The 17,131-nt window shown below is 43.2% G+C and overlaps 1 protein-coding gene across 8 annotated transcripts in view; it reads left to right on the plus strand.

Moving 5' to 3' along the window:
- The window catches only part of Ppp1r9a (protein phosphatase 1, regulatory subunit 9A), a 270,523-nt gene that overhangs the window by 237,851 nt on the left and 15,541 nt on the right, over positions 1 to 17,131 (plus strand). For 4 of the 8 annotated variants that reach the window (XM_087659508.1, XM_087659509.1, XM_087659510.1 and 1 more), the window contains 4 exon segments: positions 1,178 to 1,335; positions 1,840 to 2,083; positions 10,183 to 10,270; positions 10,362 to 10,439. In XM_087659508.1, coding sequence (XP_087515634.1) covers positions 1,178 to 1,335; positions 1,840 to 2,083; positions 10,183 to 10,270; positions 10,362 to 10,439 — 568 coding nt within the window. 8 annotated transcript variants of the gene reach the window in all.

The raw sequence follows: 17,131 nt of genomic DNA on the forward strand, positions 1-17,131 counted from the left end.
GAAGGCTCTTGGTAGCGCTTTTTATTCCTCCTCGCCTTCTGCCTCGTTTTCCTCCTCTGTTGGGTTTGAGTTTTCTTGTGCATCTCATGCATGGTGGCTTTGAATTCAGGGTGGTGTTCATACCTTAGCCTCTGGAGTGCTGGGATAGCAATCAGGTTCTGCCACGCTCAGCTGCTGTTACTATGGTTTTTATCTGTTCGTTTTCCCTTGCCTATTCCCTCCTTCCCTCTCTCTTTGTCTTTTTCTCTTGGAGTCTATTTTATTTTACTTTTAGTTTTTTTTTAAAAAAATATGTGTATGTTTTGCCTGCATATATGTATGTGCACCACATGTGTGTCTGGTGACTGGGGAGGTAAAAAGAGGGCATCAGATCCCCTGGACCTGGAGTTATACATAATCATGAGCTACCCTGTCTATGCTAGAAATTGAATCTGGGTGCTGTATAAGATCAAGAATTGCTTATCAGCTTTGGGGCGCCTCTCCATCCCCTTCCCTTGAAGCCCTTCTATGTTGAGATGTAAACATTTTTCTGTGGAAAGCTAATGTAGTTCTCAGTGAGAAGAGAAAGTATTCAGAAAAAGAAATGAAAAGAGGCATCAGCCAATGGCTTGAAATGTAGCCTGGAACCTAGTGAATGTAACCTGGGACCTAGGGCTAGAAGATGAAGTCCTTCTCCTTCTCCTCCATGCATAGGGCCTTGAGTCACACACTGGGCAATTCAGCTGTTGTCTATTTGTGTAACCAGATCTTGTTCTAAGGAAACGGGTTTAACTTAAATTTGCTGGGATTAAATAATATCTCTTCTAGTTTATTTTTTTACAGAGTTCAAAGGGAAATAAATTAGATATTCAGTCAATCAAGACCAGAGTGTCTCAGCCTATTAGTGAATTTCTGTGTTCATGATCACCTTCTGTTACCCACGCTCGACTTTGGCAACTGTGATCATCAAATGCCCTAACGTGTGTCCATATGCAAGTGCAAGCCTCTGTTTTATATAGTGTGTTGCCAAAAGGCTTTATTTTCTCTGGGTGTTACCTGTGGAGTGTTAGACAAGCTGGAAAAAATCAGCATCTGTCCCCCTTGTCATTGATAGCCAGAGGCCAGGTTTCAGTTTCTGGTCTCTGCCCATCTTCTCCACTATTTTGCCTCACAAATTATTTTGCAAACCTCTTCCTAGACTTGAATGAAGCAGTCCCAGAGACAGAGCGCCTGGATTCGAAAGCGCTGAAAACTCGGGCCCAGCTCTCTGTGAAGAACAGGCGCCAGAGGCCCACAAGGACAAGGCTCTATGACAGCGTCAGCTCCACTGATGGGGAGGACAGCCTGGAGCGGAAGGTGAGCACTCAATGGCTGTCAGATTCTTGCCCTGAGTAGCATTGTCTGCCGGAGTATTTATTGAATGGGATAGCTATTTTACTGAACTGCACCGTACTTGGAAGGAACTGGAACAGTTTATGTCTTTGTCTTCTAAATTTGTATTCAATTTGCTATATGGTTGTCATTTAAATTCTTTTCTCCATGTGGTAAGGTAGACAAAAGCATTATCCACGTCGAGGTATTTCACAGGGGTGCCTTTGATATTGTTTTAACCTAGTGGAAAATGGTGAACATCTCAGTAATCATTTCTACATGCCTCAGGTGCCTGTTTTAGTTGCACTGTTTATCTGGTGAGTAGTTATGAGCTGTGCATTCGCGGCATAAGCCGACAGATAAAAGTTCCTTTCCCAGAGAAGCGGCAGCACAGCCCTGACGCTCAGGCATAACTTGCTCTATAACCTCTTACACCACCAGCACTCAGACACTATAACCACACACGTTACCAAATCGCTTCTGCCCAAGGGTTGGAGAGTTTCTTCTCCAGAACCAGAGTGTGGTGTCGCACCCCTCACCCCTGTGACGAGCCCTAGGGCCTTCTCATCCCACCACGTGACTGAGTCTCCAGAAGGATCACAGCAGCCAGAAAGGGACCCTTTCTCCTCTGTCTCTGGAGACACTTCACCCTCCTTGCCTTCAACATCTGATCACGATACAGAAGACTCTCCTTGCCGCCACCAAGCCATCAAGAAAACATTACAAGAGAAAGGTGAGTGGGTTTTGTTTTGTTTTTCCCGTTCTGTTCAATGTGGTGTCACTAGTACTGAAATGTGTGCATTAGGAAACTTGTTTCTCCTCGTAGGCATACACCCTTTAGCACTGTTTTACTCCTGTCTTAGGGGATAAGAGAAGTCCCACTTCCCTGCAGTTGGTTTTATTTGTTTTCACTTTTGCCTGTCAGTTTGATACGTTTACCCAGAGATGCTTCCCCAAGTCGACTATTGTGAGAATGTTCTGGAAGCTGTCTAAAGCTTGTGTGCACTATCACTTGCAGTTTCCATGAACACTGAGAGCCACGTGCAGGGAAATATGAAGGCCGGGCGATGTAAAATTTAGCTGTTGATGGGTTTTTATTTAATTATGTTTTCCCAGTACTGATTGCGATGGTTATCATTATAATAATCATCGCAACGATCACATTGCAGTGCGACAGGATGGCACAGTAAAGATAAACACAGAGCCGGAAGTGGGAAGCCAAACAGGCTCTTCCAATTAAGCTAGAATTTCAAAGTGGTGTTAATAGACTTAACTCTCAAAATTATTCCTTTTATTTTATGTACATGGATGTTTTGCCTGCATGTCCAAGCAGTGCCCTCAAAGCTTAGAAGAGAACATCATGTCCACAGAACTGGCATTACAGATGATTGATTATAAACCACCATGTGGGTGCTGGGAATTGAACCCAGGTCCTCTACAAGAGTAGGCAGTGCTCTTAACTACTGAGCCACCTCTTGAGCCCCTATTTGTCTTTTAATCATTTATTTTGGTATATAAAAACAATAAATGTGTGTTTAGATAGATCAAACAGTGCAAAGAAGTATAAAGCATCAGGTTTCCCCCTTTACATGTGATGTGTTCCTTTAAGGTAACATTTGGTTATGTTATTTTTATAAAAACGATGTAATTTGTACATACATAGAAAACAGAAGTTATTTCAGAATATGAGTGTGTGTGTGTGTGTGTTTATATTCATCCAGTTTAGAAGGATACACACTTACTAATCACATGACTCTGAAACTTTGTTTTACAAATAATATTTGATTTGCACCTATCTATGAATATTTACATATATTTAAATAACACATCTTTATAGATGTAAATATCTGAATGATCTGTATCTGTCTATTAAGAATTATATACAAAATTACATATATACAATGTATATTAAGAAATATATTCGTAGTAGGGACTCAATGGCTCAATGGTCCAAGCATGTGGACCCAAGTTTTGATGGCTGGCATCCAAGTAAAATCTAAGCGTGGGGGCATTCATCTGTAATCATGGTGCTAGGGATTAGGGAGGTTGAGTGAATGTGGGCAGATCCCTGGAGCTCACTGGCCAGCCCATCGAGCCAAGTCACTGAGCTCCAGGTTCAATGATCCACATTGTCTCAATAAAGAAGGTGGAAAGCACCTGAAGAAAGACACCTGACTTCTGTTTCTGGCCTCTATGTTATACACATACACATGCACATACACATACACAAGCACATACACAAACACATACACATACACATACACATACATATACACATACACATGCACATACACAGGGGAAAGGAGTGATCATGGCAACCCTGTTGTGTGACTAAAAAATAAAAACCAAGTAACATGGATAAATGATTTGCAGTGGATCTGTGTAATTTTCCACCACACAGCACGACATAACTGGGACAAGACATCAACAAGGCACAGAAGATTACAAGAGCTATCTCATCATTTTTATGGAGAGCAAAGGTGGCAGATTATTTTGAAGTGTAGACAAATTTTGGGTTGCAAATGGGAGTGTCAAATTAAGTGTGCTGCCTGGGACAGCGGGGGATCAGGAAGTGGCAACAGAAAGAATACAAGGAGACCTCTTTCCTAAGTGCCGAGGTGGAGGAGGAGTGGCGATAGGCTGGTCTGTTGACTCTTAGTGGTCTATGCCTAAGACAGAAATTCTGGATTTTAACTGTCAAAAAGCACTGAACATACAAAGTTATTGGATGGTCTCTTAATATTCGAGTAACTCCAAAGAATGGATTAAAAAGTGAAAAGCAGACGGAGAGAATCAAGTCAGTCTCCTGAAGAGGGTTCCATTGATCAGAGAGATAACACTTTAAATTAATTGCCAAAATAGCCAGTTCCTCAGACTAGATGGAAAGGATCCTCCAGGTAACAGCAGCCCTGGAGTGCACCTCACACATGCACTGTGGACACAACTGCACTTCCCTGCACATTATAAAGTTCCATAGGCATTGAACACAGAACTCCAGCTGACCCCACAGTCCACGGTGCTCTGGTACTGTGGCCAGCACTGGAGAGCTCCTAAAGTGCTCTCCTAGGTCTCCTTACCTCTGCCTGTCAGCTGCTAGAGTCGCCTTTCAAAGATCAAGTCCTGCACACAGTTCTTCAGAAGCTGCCCATGAGGCAAACACAGTGCTTAGCACAGGGCAGTAAGGCAGAAAACAATTCTGTCAGGCCCACTAACCGATCAGACCTAATTGTCAGTTCAGTGAATAGCTTGACTGTGATGTTGGCTTACTTCCAAAAGGATTAAAGGTTTTCAAAAACTTGCATTAATCAAAGCGTGGTTAATGATAGTACCTTCACAGAGCTAGCCTTCCAGAAAGTTCTCTGCCATCTCCTACGTACAAACAGGTGGTTGTTGGCAGAAGCTCATTCTTTGGAGCTACTGATGCTTGGAGTCCCACAGTGTGGGTCTATGAGGCATAGCATCTGTTTTATAGGTTTTACTGGATTGTTTGGTTTGGTCATTTGCAATGCTAGAGACTAGAGCCCCGCATGTGCCAGCTGAGCGTTCTACCTTTGAGCCCCACAACTCGCCATCTAAAGGCATCATGATCAGAGAGTGATCCCTTACCCAGGAAAGCTCATGGGGGCCTTCAAAGGCAGCACAGTCTTATCTGGACTCCCTCTGCCCTTTACTTCTAATTGATGGCTGTTTTGAAGTTGACAGGAGAGTAATCAGCAGATGTGAAGCATGCTTCATGGGCCCTTAGCAGACACAGAGCAGGAGAATGTGAACATCTCCATTTCCATGACCCTGCCTTGTCTGTGACTCCTTTGAAATTAACCAGAACCAAAGAAGGAGGGCTGGTCATTTCTTCTCTAAGAAGACCACCAAGATCTAGGGCTTTCCCCCTCAGGATTCCTGAGCTAACCAGACTGCTGGGTAGCTGACCAGAGCAGTTCACTGACCTTTTATATAGTACTAACTTACGAGCAGACAAGTGGGACGCCTCCTGTAACATATGTCTGGATTGGAGTTTCTGGAGTTGGAATCAAATACAGTGAGCAAAAGCAGCTTAGAGAGGAAAAGGTTTGTTTCATCTCATACTTCCAGATAACAGTGTATTGTCCAGGAACATCAGGGCAGGAGACTCAGGGCACGAATCTAGAGGCAGGAACTGATGTAGATGTTATGGAGGAGGGCTGCTTACTAATTTACTCTCAACCTTCCCTTCCAAAGTCTTATAGATCAGCCCACCAAGTACTCTCGGTTTGTTCTCTCCCTACCCTACCCCAGACTTGTTTGCAGGGTGGGCTTGTCCTCTCTTGACCTTTGTTACCCATAGACATGTAGGAACGCACTTTGCTTTCTTGTCATTCTAATCTCAGTGTCCCTGCACCTTGGAAGGTGTCTCTCATCCACTGGCTACCAGACAGTACTCTGAGGAACTGAGGTTCTGGTCATCAGTTTTCAAGATCCTGAATTTCAATAATGTATACACATCTAATGAAGCTCAGCGTGCTGGATCATGTTGCCAAAAACTCTGAAAACAGTCTATACCAAAATAGTAATTTTTCCATCTTACCCTGGGAGGATCAGCCGTCAGAGTAACTACTAGCCTTCAGTCATTCCGTTATCTCCTAGGTAGTGGATTCATAAATCAGAAAGTTAGTAAATGAGCATAAAGTTAGAATGAAATTAACTGGTAGTATACACGGAATGTGCCATTGGCACGCTGATGAACTGTCCCTTCCTCTAACGTTTCCCCACATGCCTCAGGGTTTCTCACCCAGTTCTTTAAACAGACCTAAGTGTCATTCAAATATTAAAGAAATCCTATGCTCCCTTTAGATGGGATTGCTGCTCCAACAAACATTAATGGAATGGGATATTCATTCATTGGAATAACTCCAGAGTGTAGGATTCTGTAACCCCTGGCATTCTTTGTATAAGGCAGATCCACTCATCTGAGCTGGACTTAAAAATTCAGGTGTGGCTACCTCTGGCACCCTCAACATGTGGCCTTTCTCTCTCACTGGCTTCTCAGTGAGGCAACTAAAAAAGGCCTTTGTGATGCTTCCAGGTATAAACTTGACCTCGTGTTTATACTCTTGACTAGCTAACACTGCATCCAGCATAAACCCAAACGGCTTCATTTGGCTTTGGATCACCCATCCCGCATTCCACAGTGGTTTTCACTGTTACTCCTTCCTCTGTGCCTTTGCGTACAGCGACTGACTTAGTAGTTCAGGAGTTAGTGGTGAGACAAGCTTTCCTCGCCTATCTTCCTACTCTTTGTCTTCTTGGTTTCTCAGAAAGTGTGTGGCGAGGAATTGATGCTCACAAAAATGTCGGTGCATTACTAAGTTTGACTGTCCAGAGAGGTAATGCAGTCATCCGGGGGACCAGCCAAGCCCAACAGCCGCCTGTTTTGCAAGGAAGTGTTACTAGGATGTACACTTTTCCAGCCACATAAGCACCCCTTCAAGCTGTCATGGCTGAGCAGAATCCTTGAGAGAGACTGAACATCTTCCCGACATAAAATATAAAGTGTCTACTACCCTCTGGCCCATCTGGAGGGAATGTCTTCATGATTGTTGGCTAGAAGCCTGTGTTAGCCCACTCACCACCACTTTATGAACTCTGGAGACAGTCTAGTCACTGCTGACTTCTAGATTTTCAGTCATGCACACATAGTCTCAGTCTGTCAATTCACTTACAAAACTGGTTGACATGACACAACCGTAAGCCTAGCCCTCCGTCTGCCTTACTGCAATTAGGACCTCTCTACATGTGAATACCTCATCTCATGTCACCATTTCCTCTCATATTTGAGAGATGGAGACGAAAGGAACCCCATAGGTGCTGCCTCCGTGACTTACCTGTAACTAAATGCCAATTAAGTCAGCAGAAGCAAACAAACAACAACAAAAGTGTCTCTCCAGAGGGCTGTAAAACAGAGTTCTTTGGCCATGAGAGGGGTGAAAACAGTTCCTTTCTTCCCTACAAGAGCAGCCTTTTACTGAGATTTGATCTCTACACTTACAAGGCAGTGAGGCTTTGCCCAACAAGGTTATCTAGAGTAAATTAAGCACTCACTGTCAGTTTTCTCCTCAACTTTAGGAGTTAGGGTTTGAGGTTTCCATATGACCTTTAGCACAGTGCCTGGTATTCTCAGAAACCTCCATGGAGTTAATATCATCCTAACTATAACCCATCTCTTCAAAGTCCTTACACAGTTCCCTTCTTATTCATATGCTGTGCTAGGTCTCTTGAGTGTAGATATAAATAATGTGCCATTGCTGAGAATGGAGAAGATACCTGCTTTTCTGTTTGCTAACTTCACCTAGGAAGTGCAACTTATGTGACCACCCAAGGACATTAAAAAGAAGAAAGAATGGGTAAGGAGATGCAGAAGGTAGAGTGCTGGGGTGAGCAGACACAGTGATTCAAAGGAATGGGCTATCTTAGTGACTGCAAGTGTTGACTTCTTCAAGCTAGTGATACTAGGTGTAAAAGCTTTTGTCTGTCTATGGTTCTATGATGTAACGATTTTAGATACTTCACCCTAACACTAGGAAACCACAGACTATTCTGGGCCGAGAATAAAAAGCAAAGGACTGTGGGCATGGGGAAACTAAGCAAAAAGACAGGGCAGGAGAAGCATGGACAGTGCCGGGCAGATTGGTACAAGAGCCTTGACACTGATGCTTAGACAGTCCTGAGAAGGCAGCAAACCAAAGCCAGTGGCTTCGTAACATGTGCTTTATGACAAACAGAAATAGAGAAATCGGATACATTGTATGGGAGCTATGATTGAGGTCCTGAGTTCAAGAGGGAAGCCAGGTCAGGGAAGTAGACATGGACATTCCCATGATGTGAGAAGGGACAGTCATGTGTCTTATCTAATAGATGGCCTCCAGGAAGGCCTTTAGGACTCAGTGCAAGGAGAGTGCATGTTAGTTTGAAAACCAAGAGGCCAGTTGCTGAAGTCTAAAAGCTGAAGTCCTTGGTCTGGGTGCCTAAGCTTCTGACTGGTCACGAAGGTCACATTGGGGCAGTTCCTGAAACCTAACGGACATCTTACATAACATTAAATAACTGAATATGCGAAATATATTAATCACCTTCCCTTAGCTCCTACCACACCTGTGTTGCTTTTTATGCACACTTAACATTCTGATATATATCAAGAATTAAGTTAAACGATGTAAATGATAGGGGAACTATTCTTTAATCTTGCTTCGCCATTTCAGTGTTCCCTGAAACATCTTTGGCAAATGTGTGAGATAATGATGTGAGGTTGCCTAGCAGCAGGCTCTGTGATGGGCAGAGTCGGGCTCTTAGTCCAAATACTACATCACTGACAAGTTCCAAAGAGTCTCCATGAATATTGTCTCAGCGTTTCCAGCTACCCCTCATTCAGGAATTAATTAAACACGCTCCTTTTACTCCACACTGTCCTAGCCCTTAAGCATTCTTTAGGATTGATATGGAAGAATTCATCTCATTTGTTTCTTTGGCTTCCATTACAAGAAAATTGAAAAGCTGCTTTTTAAAAAGTGTCCATCACCTCAGAAGGCATCCATTTTTTAATGTGTGTGTGTCACATCTACAGCCATTTAACTCAGTTAACTGAAAGAATTATGATACTCATATACAAATAAACATGGGAAAAAAGAAGGGGATTTTTGACACAGGCATATATCCACCTCTTGTATTTCATCAGGTACATTTCAGAGAATTATTGTAGTCTCCTGAGAACCATTAGTTAACAATATGAAAAGCTCATAGCTGGGAAGCCTTGGAGTATCTGTGTCCTGAGCTTCTTTAGGAGCTTTGGAGCTGAACTTATGAATGGGAGCTATGTGACTGGTGTCTGAATAGGAATGTATCCTGAAGTAAACAAAAGTCACACACAATCTGTAAGGTGCATCGAACATTGTCTTAGGGTGTCTGTTTTCTATACATCCCATGTCAGAGTCCCTAGACAAGGCCAACACTAGCAGTTAAGACAGAAGTGTCCACACGCCCAACAGTCCTTGCTGCAGAGTCTCATTCCCTTTGTCAAAGGTGGGATAGATAGATCACACTAAACCCCATTCTTAAAGTCTTTCTTCTGGTTGACAAAATGTCTCATGTCCTGTTCCCCATCGCTGCTACCCTGCAAAATACTAGCCTCATTTATGGAGGGGCCACCACTCAGTCAGCTCCAAGTCCTTGGAAGACTTGGGCATCTTTGGTGTCGTGATAGGCCAGACAGTTGTGTTCCAACTAGCTCTTCAAAAGCACCTTCAAAACATATATTTGGCTTCTACTTAAGAAGGTGCCCCCAGTTTCTGCCTTACCCTGTCCCAGTACTGGCCATGGGCCACTAGTATGGTGAAGCTCAAAGGGGAATTCTTTATTCTCAGTTGCTTTCTGAAGCTTCCAGACCTTAACAGGTCTTAATGCTTTCTATTGGGATTTGAGACTCAACCGGGTTTCTTCAGAAGGCAGGAAAGCCCCAAACCAAGAAAGCATTGGAAGCTGAAACTCAGACCTTCACTGCCTGAAGTAGGAGCCAGAGATGGGGCAAAGTCACTACCACCCTGCTGGGAAGGGAAAGCATTTACTCTTGGCCATTTCTTTCATCCCCACATGTATGAAGCTGGTGTCATTGAGAGGACCTTTCCTGCTCTGCTGAATGTCCCCAACATGGCTGAGTTGCCTTTGTCTTGTGAACAGGAAAGCCATTAGGTTCTTACACATTGAAGAATTTGGGCAAAACTCTCAGATTCCAAGATACCCTGACTTTTGATTTGTGGCTTAAAATATAAAAATAACTGATCTTTCCCCTATGTGTCTATGTCCTAGACGATGCCAATTGTCCTAAATCACTAAGAACATCCAGTTCATTCGTGGTACAAAGAGGAAAAATTAAGCAAAAGTTTGCAGATCTGGGGTAAGCACCTCCTTCTGAAAATATAGTCCCCTGTAAGAGAATCCTAAAGGGGGTTTACCTTTCTCTCTCTGACTGTATGCTGTTGTTGTAGGGCACCTTTGCGAAGGAATCCCAGCAAGGGGAAGAAATGGAAAGAAAAAGAAGTCAGTAGGTTTTCTGCAGGTAGCAGGTACGAGTGGGTGATTAAGAACATACATTTGTTTCTTTAGCTAACTCTCCGTCCCTCTTTTACTGTTACCCAACGTGAGTGGTCGGTGTTTATAAACCCAACTGATGGGCTCAGAGTTGTGCTGAGGGAAAATTAGCTTATGGCTATCTTCAATTATAGCTTTGAGCACATTCATTGGACACTAACTGCAGAATTACAGTCACATGGGCATTTCAGACATATTTCATGTTTGTTTCTTTTTTCTGTTGGGGTTTTTGGTTGTTGGTTTCGCTTCATTGGCCAGCTCTTCACATTATTATTAATTAATGCCTTCCTTTTCCCACACCCTCATCTAATGGGGTGATTTTGCACTTGGCACCATGCTGGCAATCTACGTTCTTGTATGAGTAGCCGCCCACCATCTCTCACTGGGCTCAGCTGTTTAGTGGACTGTGCTTACCTTTCAGTAAGAAAAAAATTATTAAAAACTAAGTTCTGAACAGCATGTGGTCCAGTTTTCCTAGTTCCGTTCTGCAGTTATAGAATGTAACAGATTTATGTAAGGAGGCATAAAGCTCCGAAGTCCGCATGTCTAGGACTGAATCTCAGTTCTCCTGCCTCCTGCTTGTAAATATGGGATAAGTTGTTCATCCATCTCTGCCTCTGTTTTCTCATATGAAGTGAGTGAGATAATGGTTTGTGTAAGGCTAACGTGAAGTTAGATAGGATTGCATACGAAGTATCACAAATGCTTTGTATATTCTTGGTGCCTAGATGGAAGTCAAAACCATTAATGATGAAAATTTGCTCTTGTTATTACTTAATTCTTACAAAGTGGTTTTACATTTACCAACTTAATTTAATCCTTTTAATAAGATTGGGAAGGCAAATACTAGAGTCATTCTTTCTCAATGAAGATTTCCTCCTTCATTAAACTGAGTTGATTGTCCCCAGATTGGCTATAAGTCAGGGAGGACAAAGATGGGACTTGTGCTTCCTGTCCAGTTGCCTCTCAACATACCATGCCAACGCTAGGTACCAACAATCTAATAATCATACACTTCTTTACAAAATTTGGGGATGATAGTAACCCTTACCATTTCTCTCAGTGTCCTAGACGAGGGAAGAAACAAAACCCTAAGATACTAAATTGACTTAGGGATCACGTGCCTACTTGAGAAGTTAGCCACCACTGTTACATCATATGTCGTTGTTCTTGGCAATACTCCTTGGTAAGAAAATGGGTTGGAAAGAGGAGAGAGAATTCAAGATTTAATTAGTTTTGCCAGTCTGATTTTCATTTATGTTCTGTAGTAGTAGAATGCCCTCCATATTGTGAGGGAATCTCAAGAAAATCAAGTGTACGTGAGGCTGAGCAGCTCAGAAGCAATTTAACTGTGAGGTTTTTTTTTTTTTGTTTGTTTGTTTGTTTTTTTCTGGAGCTGGGGACCAAACCCAGGGCCTTGTGCTTGCTAGGCAAGCGCTCTACCACTGAGCTAAATCCCCAACCCCTAACTCTGCGTTTTTAAAGTTTTAAAAGCGTTTCCGATATTTTAAAAAATATCTACTCTGTACCTTAAAACTAAGCACTATTGACCATACTCCAAAGAACAGCAAAGCCACTTTCAAGAGAGCGGGAGCTGAGCAAAGCCACAGTGGCAGGAAGCTCTGCCTCTGAGACGATGCTACCCCTCCTCTGAGATCTCAGCAGCAGAGCAGCATTGTCCTCTCAACTTCGAGCCTCAACCCAAGAGAAAGTTAAACATAGAAGCTCACATGAGAGACAGTGTTTGACTGAGCTACGAGTGGAAATTAAGAATGTGTGGATGGTGTTGCTGGGTGTTGGCTCTACTATAGGAAAAGTCATAGTGAGTTGAAGGCGTTGTCACCAGTACCCTGGTTACTCACACTTGTGGCTGTTTTCAACCCATACCCAGGTTGCTAGCTCAGTTGTCTCTCCAGCTCTGTCTTTGTAAAACATTAACCCTTGATTCCCACTGGTTCATTGGACACAAATAATTATACATGTACTAACACCAGAAAATATTTTTCAATTAGAATTGTAATTTTATAATTATTAAGAATTATAGTAGAATTTTGGTGGAATAAAAACAAGATTATATAATTGACATAGAAAAACAAGAGAAGAGAGAACTTCCCTTCTTCAGAAGACAATTTCAAACTGTCAGAGTGGTTGGGTAACACTAATCAAATCAGCCCCTGCTCTCCTATATGGGATGATAATGGACTTAGAACTTGGTAAAACATATTCCCAGGAGAGCAGAACTACCACCCTATAGGAGCTTCATGATGCTGGTCTAATAGATCCCCACAAATAGAGGTCGCACATATCATCAGCTGCAGAGAGTATCCTGGGTCAATCACAGAGAAGAGTGGGGTGGACTCCACCCCCGGAAGCTCTCTCAGGAAAAGCAGAGGAGCCTCAGAGTTAGCTAATAGTCTTATCTCTTAAGAGTCTGTCTAGTCCCTATTAGGTTGTTATAATCTGTAGAGGTCACCAGTCAGTTCTAACCTGTAACTGTTAAACTTGAGAGAATAAGACTTTTACTAAATGTAGTCTTGGTTGTCGCTTTTTCTTCCCTGCACCATTTACTCTGCTGTGTTTCTTCTGAGGACATAATAACTCAGATACATGAGCAGCAGGAGACACACAGAGAAAGTAGATGAGGATAATGATCACAATAAGTTATCCCAGGGAAGAAATTTGATTTAGTGTGCACCGTTAACACCTGATTTGTACAAAGCTCCATAGGAGACAAGAAGCAGAAGAGGCATCAGGTTACTGGAGCCAGTAACCCTGAGAGGTACACACCTGAGCCATAGGATCAGCCTTAGCCCATGCTGGATTGTAGAGAGGTGAGCACTGGTTAATGGTTAGTAAAGCACCTACTTGAAACACTGTTGAGAAGTCCCAGTTTAGAATCAATGACTCTGTGTGTGTGTGTGTGTGTGGTGTGTGTGTGTGTGTGTGTGTGTCTGTCTGTCTGTCTGTCTTATCTGTCTGTCTCTGTTTCTGTGTGTGTGTGTGTCTGTCTGTCTGTCTGTCTGTCTTATCTGTCTGTCTCTGTTTCTGTGTGTGTCTGTGTGCGCATGTGCATGTGTCTGTGTGAGAGTATGTGTATGCATGTATGTGCATCTGTCTCTGTACCTGTCTATGTCTTTGTGTGTTTGTATCTCTCTGTGTGTGTGTGTGTGTGTCGGCGCCAGCACCGACCTGGTACCGAGAATCGGGCGAAAGCCTACGGGATGAAAGAAACACACATACACACACACAGGTTATCGTGTCAAGCCAGGAGAGGAAGAGAGGAAGAGAAAGAGAGAGAGAGAGAGAGAGAGAGAGAGAGAGAGAGAGAGAGAGAGAGATGGGAAGGAAGAGTGAGAGTGAGGAAGAAGAGTGAGAGTGAGAGGAATAGTGAGAGTCTCCTGTAGCTTTATTCACCACTTATATACCCAAGTCTCCAGGTAGAAAATAACTGGGAAGCACAGTGGGAAACCCTGGCTGGAGACTACCTGGCTCGTGACTTCGGTAACAAAAGACCAACTACAAGACCTGAATTAATTAGGGAGAAATCCCAGAAGACCAGCCTAAATCTCAAGGATAAAGGCTGAGGAAGCAAAAGGCAGAAGTAAATTGACCACCACCCAGGTGTGGTCCAGGTGTGTCAGTTGCACGTGCATCAGCCGGGCTCAGCAGAGGTCATGCAGTGGAGACACCGGGTGTTTACTACTTGGTCTTTTCTTCCTGTGCCGTAAATACATGGGAGAGGCCTCTGTCCAACAATCCCATGACTTTTACTGTGGCCATGCAGTTACAAAGCAGCCAGGCCCAAATCCAATATGGCACTACATGTGTGTGTCTTTCTGTCTGTCTATCTCTATCTCTCTATATGTTGTGTATCAGTGTATGTCTGTGTGTACATGTGTCTGTGTGGTGTCTTTTTGTGTTTGTATCTCTATCTCTATCTATCTGTGTGTGTGCGTGTGTGTGTGTGTGTGTGTGTGTGTGTGTGTCTGTGTGTGTGTGTGTGTGTGTGTGTGTGTGCGTGTGTCTGTGAAGTATAGCAGATATTATGCTAGGTAAATGACAGAGGCGGGAGACACCTGTCTTCTTTGGAAGTGAGCTTGCATTTACCTTAAAGAATGACCAGTGAGAAGAAGACTGAGATGCGCCCAGGGTAGGAGGTCTGACTTTGCCTTAAATAAATCATCTTTTCCTCCTGAGTAAGTGCACAGCATCTAACTCAGTATCTGCCTGTCTGTGCTCCATCTAATATGGCTGCCACTGGTCCCTGTGGTGACTGAACGTAACTACAGTGACATGTACCGCTGCTGAAAATGCACACTTTCTTCAAAGACTTAATAAATAGGAACTATAAACACTTTAGTTTTTATAATATTAATTGTATATTAAAATACTTTACATTAGATTCAGAGTTATAGATACACTTTTAAAACTAGTTTTACCTGTATCTTTTTCTATGGCTACTAGAAAATGTTAATTTATACATGCGACCCACACTATGTGTCTATTATATGATGCTAATCTGTGTGCTTCTATGCAAAATCAATATTCCTTAGATTCCTTAGATGATCATGTTGGCCTATAATTAATATGGGTCTGTTCATTATTTATGTATAGCCTACTATTAGTTCCAAAATACTTTGTTCATACTCAGAAATGTGTTTTGCAACATAATTTATTTTAGAAGTAAACTACACGGGGGAAAGTACAGTAAAGCAAAAGGTGAAGTTGTTTGGACCTAAACCGCATCGCCTTCACAGTGAGTCTCGTCTTAGTCCTTTAGTGAAAACAACGTGCGTAAGTCAGAGTTCGGAGCTCAGTTCTGCACTAAGCCGTCTCTGCCTCTCTTTTCTCGTGGTGCCACACACATTCCTCATGTAATGGCCTACAGCCTTGGGAAGTCTGGGAGGGGGCACATCTAACAAATACACATCACTGTCTTCATCGTTTCCAGTATTTACAGAAAGTTTGCTTGGAGGGAATTAAAGCAGTGTGTATTTTGCTGGCAGGCTTAGCCGTCCAAGGAGGGCATTCAGGAGAGCTTGGAAAGCGAGCGAGTGAGTGAGTGTTCAAAAGGTTTCGCTGGTGGCAACCCTTCAGAGATAGAACTTCTCTAAAGCCTTTGGATAACATGGCATGCATGCCAGTTGAGTTTGAGATTGGACCCAATGACAGGTGCTTTGCCCTGCCCCTGGACAGCCATCTGAGCTGAGTCCATACATGCTCATGAACAGAACAGGGGTTGAGGTGAGCACATGAGTTTATATAGGAATATCCCCCATGATGCTTGGGCTGGACCCAGAGACAAAGCCACTGAGAGGTGCAGTCACCTTTTTAGCTTCTTGGTTTTGTTGATAATATAACTTAAGAATAAACATGGGGGGACGTCAGTGACAGTCTTATTGGAGTCAGAGAAAGTGAAAGTCAGGCAAGCTAGAGATACCAGCAGTGACTGGCAGAAGAGACAGAGAGAGGAAAGAGGGGAAAGGTGGCATGGGAAACAAAGGGAGAGAGAAAGGTGCCACAGCCTGTTTGTTGTAAGGAAGCACCCCTCTCAGAGGGTGAAGCGGACCTCCTCACAGAAGCTCCTCTTCATCCTTCCAGAGCAACCAAACAGGAAATACTTAACCATCGCACCACATGGCTCAACTGTGTCGTCAGGACCTGCTCTGTGTGAACTAGACCTCAGAACAGGACTGAAAGAGCGAGGAATGAAGTCAGTGTCCCTTTAGCTTCCTTAGCTGAGAGCCAGAAGGGATTGGGAATTGTGCTGAGTCCCCTTTAAAGTCTCTCCATTAGCTTTGTGGTCAGTTTAAAGGCCCTGTCATTGTTCCACCTCTAACTCTGCCATGATTTCAAGCACCCTGTGCCTTCATCACTTACACTCTTGGCTTCTGCTGGTTTGTTTTTAATCTGGCGATGAGAAGCCAGTGCTTGAAAATGAATGAGAAGCAGCTCAGCGAGTTCCCATTATTGTGATCGAAATCTGCCTCCTTTTTAATTCTTTAATTTCCTGTCTAGCAGATCATTACTGACCACTGATCATACCATTTGTCTCAGAGGAACCTGGCATTGCTGTCATTTGTCCTAGCTGGGCTTAGGAAAGAATGGCGGCCGAGAATGATTTCATTCCTCCCTGTCTGCCAACTTATGAGCGGTCACCTTTCTGCAGCCTCTGAGTAACAGCCTGGCTCTTGCAGAGCCAACTGATGTACCTTCCAAGGGCTCTCTGTTGGTTGTACATGTCAGCTTAATAATCTGAACACACACACACACACACACGTACACGCACTAAGTCCATTTTTAATAAGGAAACAAATGTCTAGGGATACAGCTCAGTCCTTAGAGTGCTTCCTGGTGTTGCCCCAGTTCCTAAAGTAAGTCCAGGGGCCCAAGGCTATAACCCCAGCTCTTGGGAGATGGAAGCAGGAGGATCAGAGATCCTACATAGCAAGTTCAAGGCCAGCTAGGGGTCCTTGATACTCAGCTTCAAAACAAAGAAAAACTTTCCTTTAAAAAAAATCCTGTTAAATTTGTAACCTAAGGAGGACTGACTCTTAAGCATCCCATTACTCTCATCCATTTGGTTGACCTTATATACAAAAACACAAAGCTAAAGTGAGTGGGCTGGAGAGATGGCTCAATCAGAAAGTACTTGCCAAACATGCAC

This window comes from Rattus norvegicus, chromosome 4 (genome assembly GCF_021556685.1).
Source record: "Rattus norvegicus strain SHRSP/BbbUtx chromosome 4, alternate assembly SHRSP_T2T, whole genome shotgun sequence".
In the NCBI taxonomy this organism is placed as follows: Eukaryota; Metazoa; Chordata; class Mammalia; order Rodentia; family Muridae; genus Rattus; species Rattus norvegicus.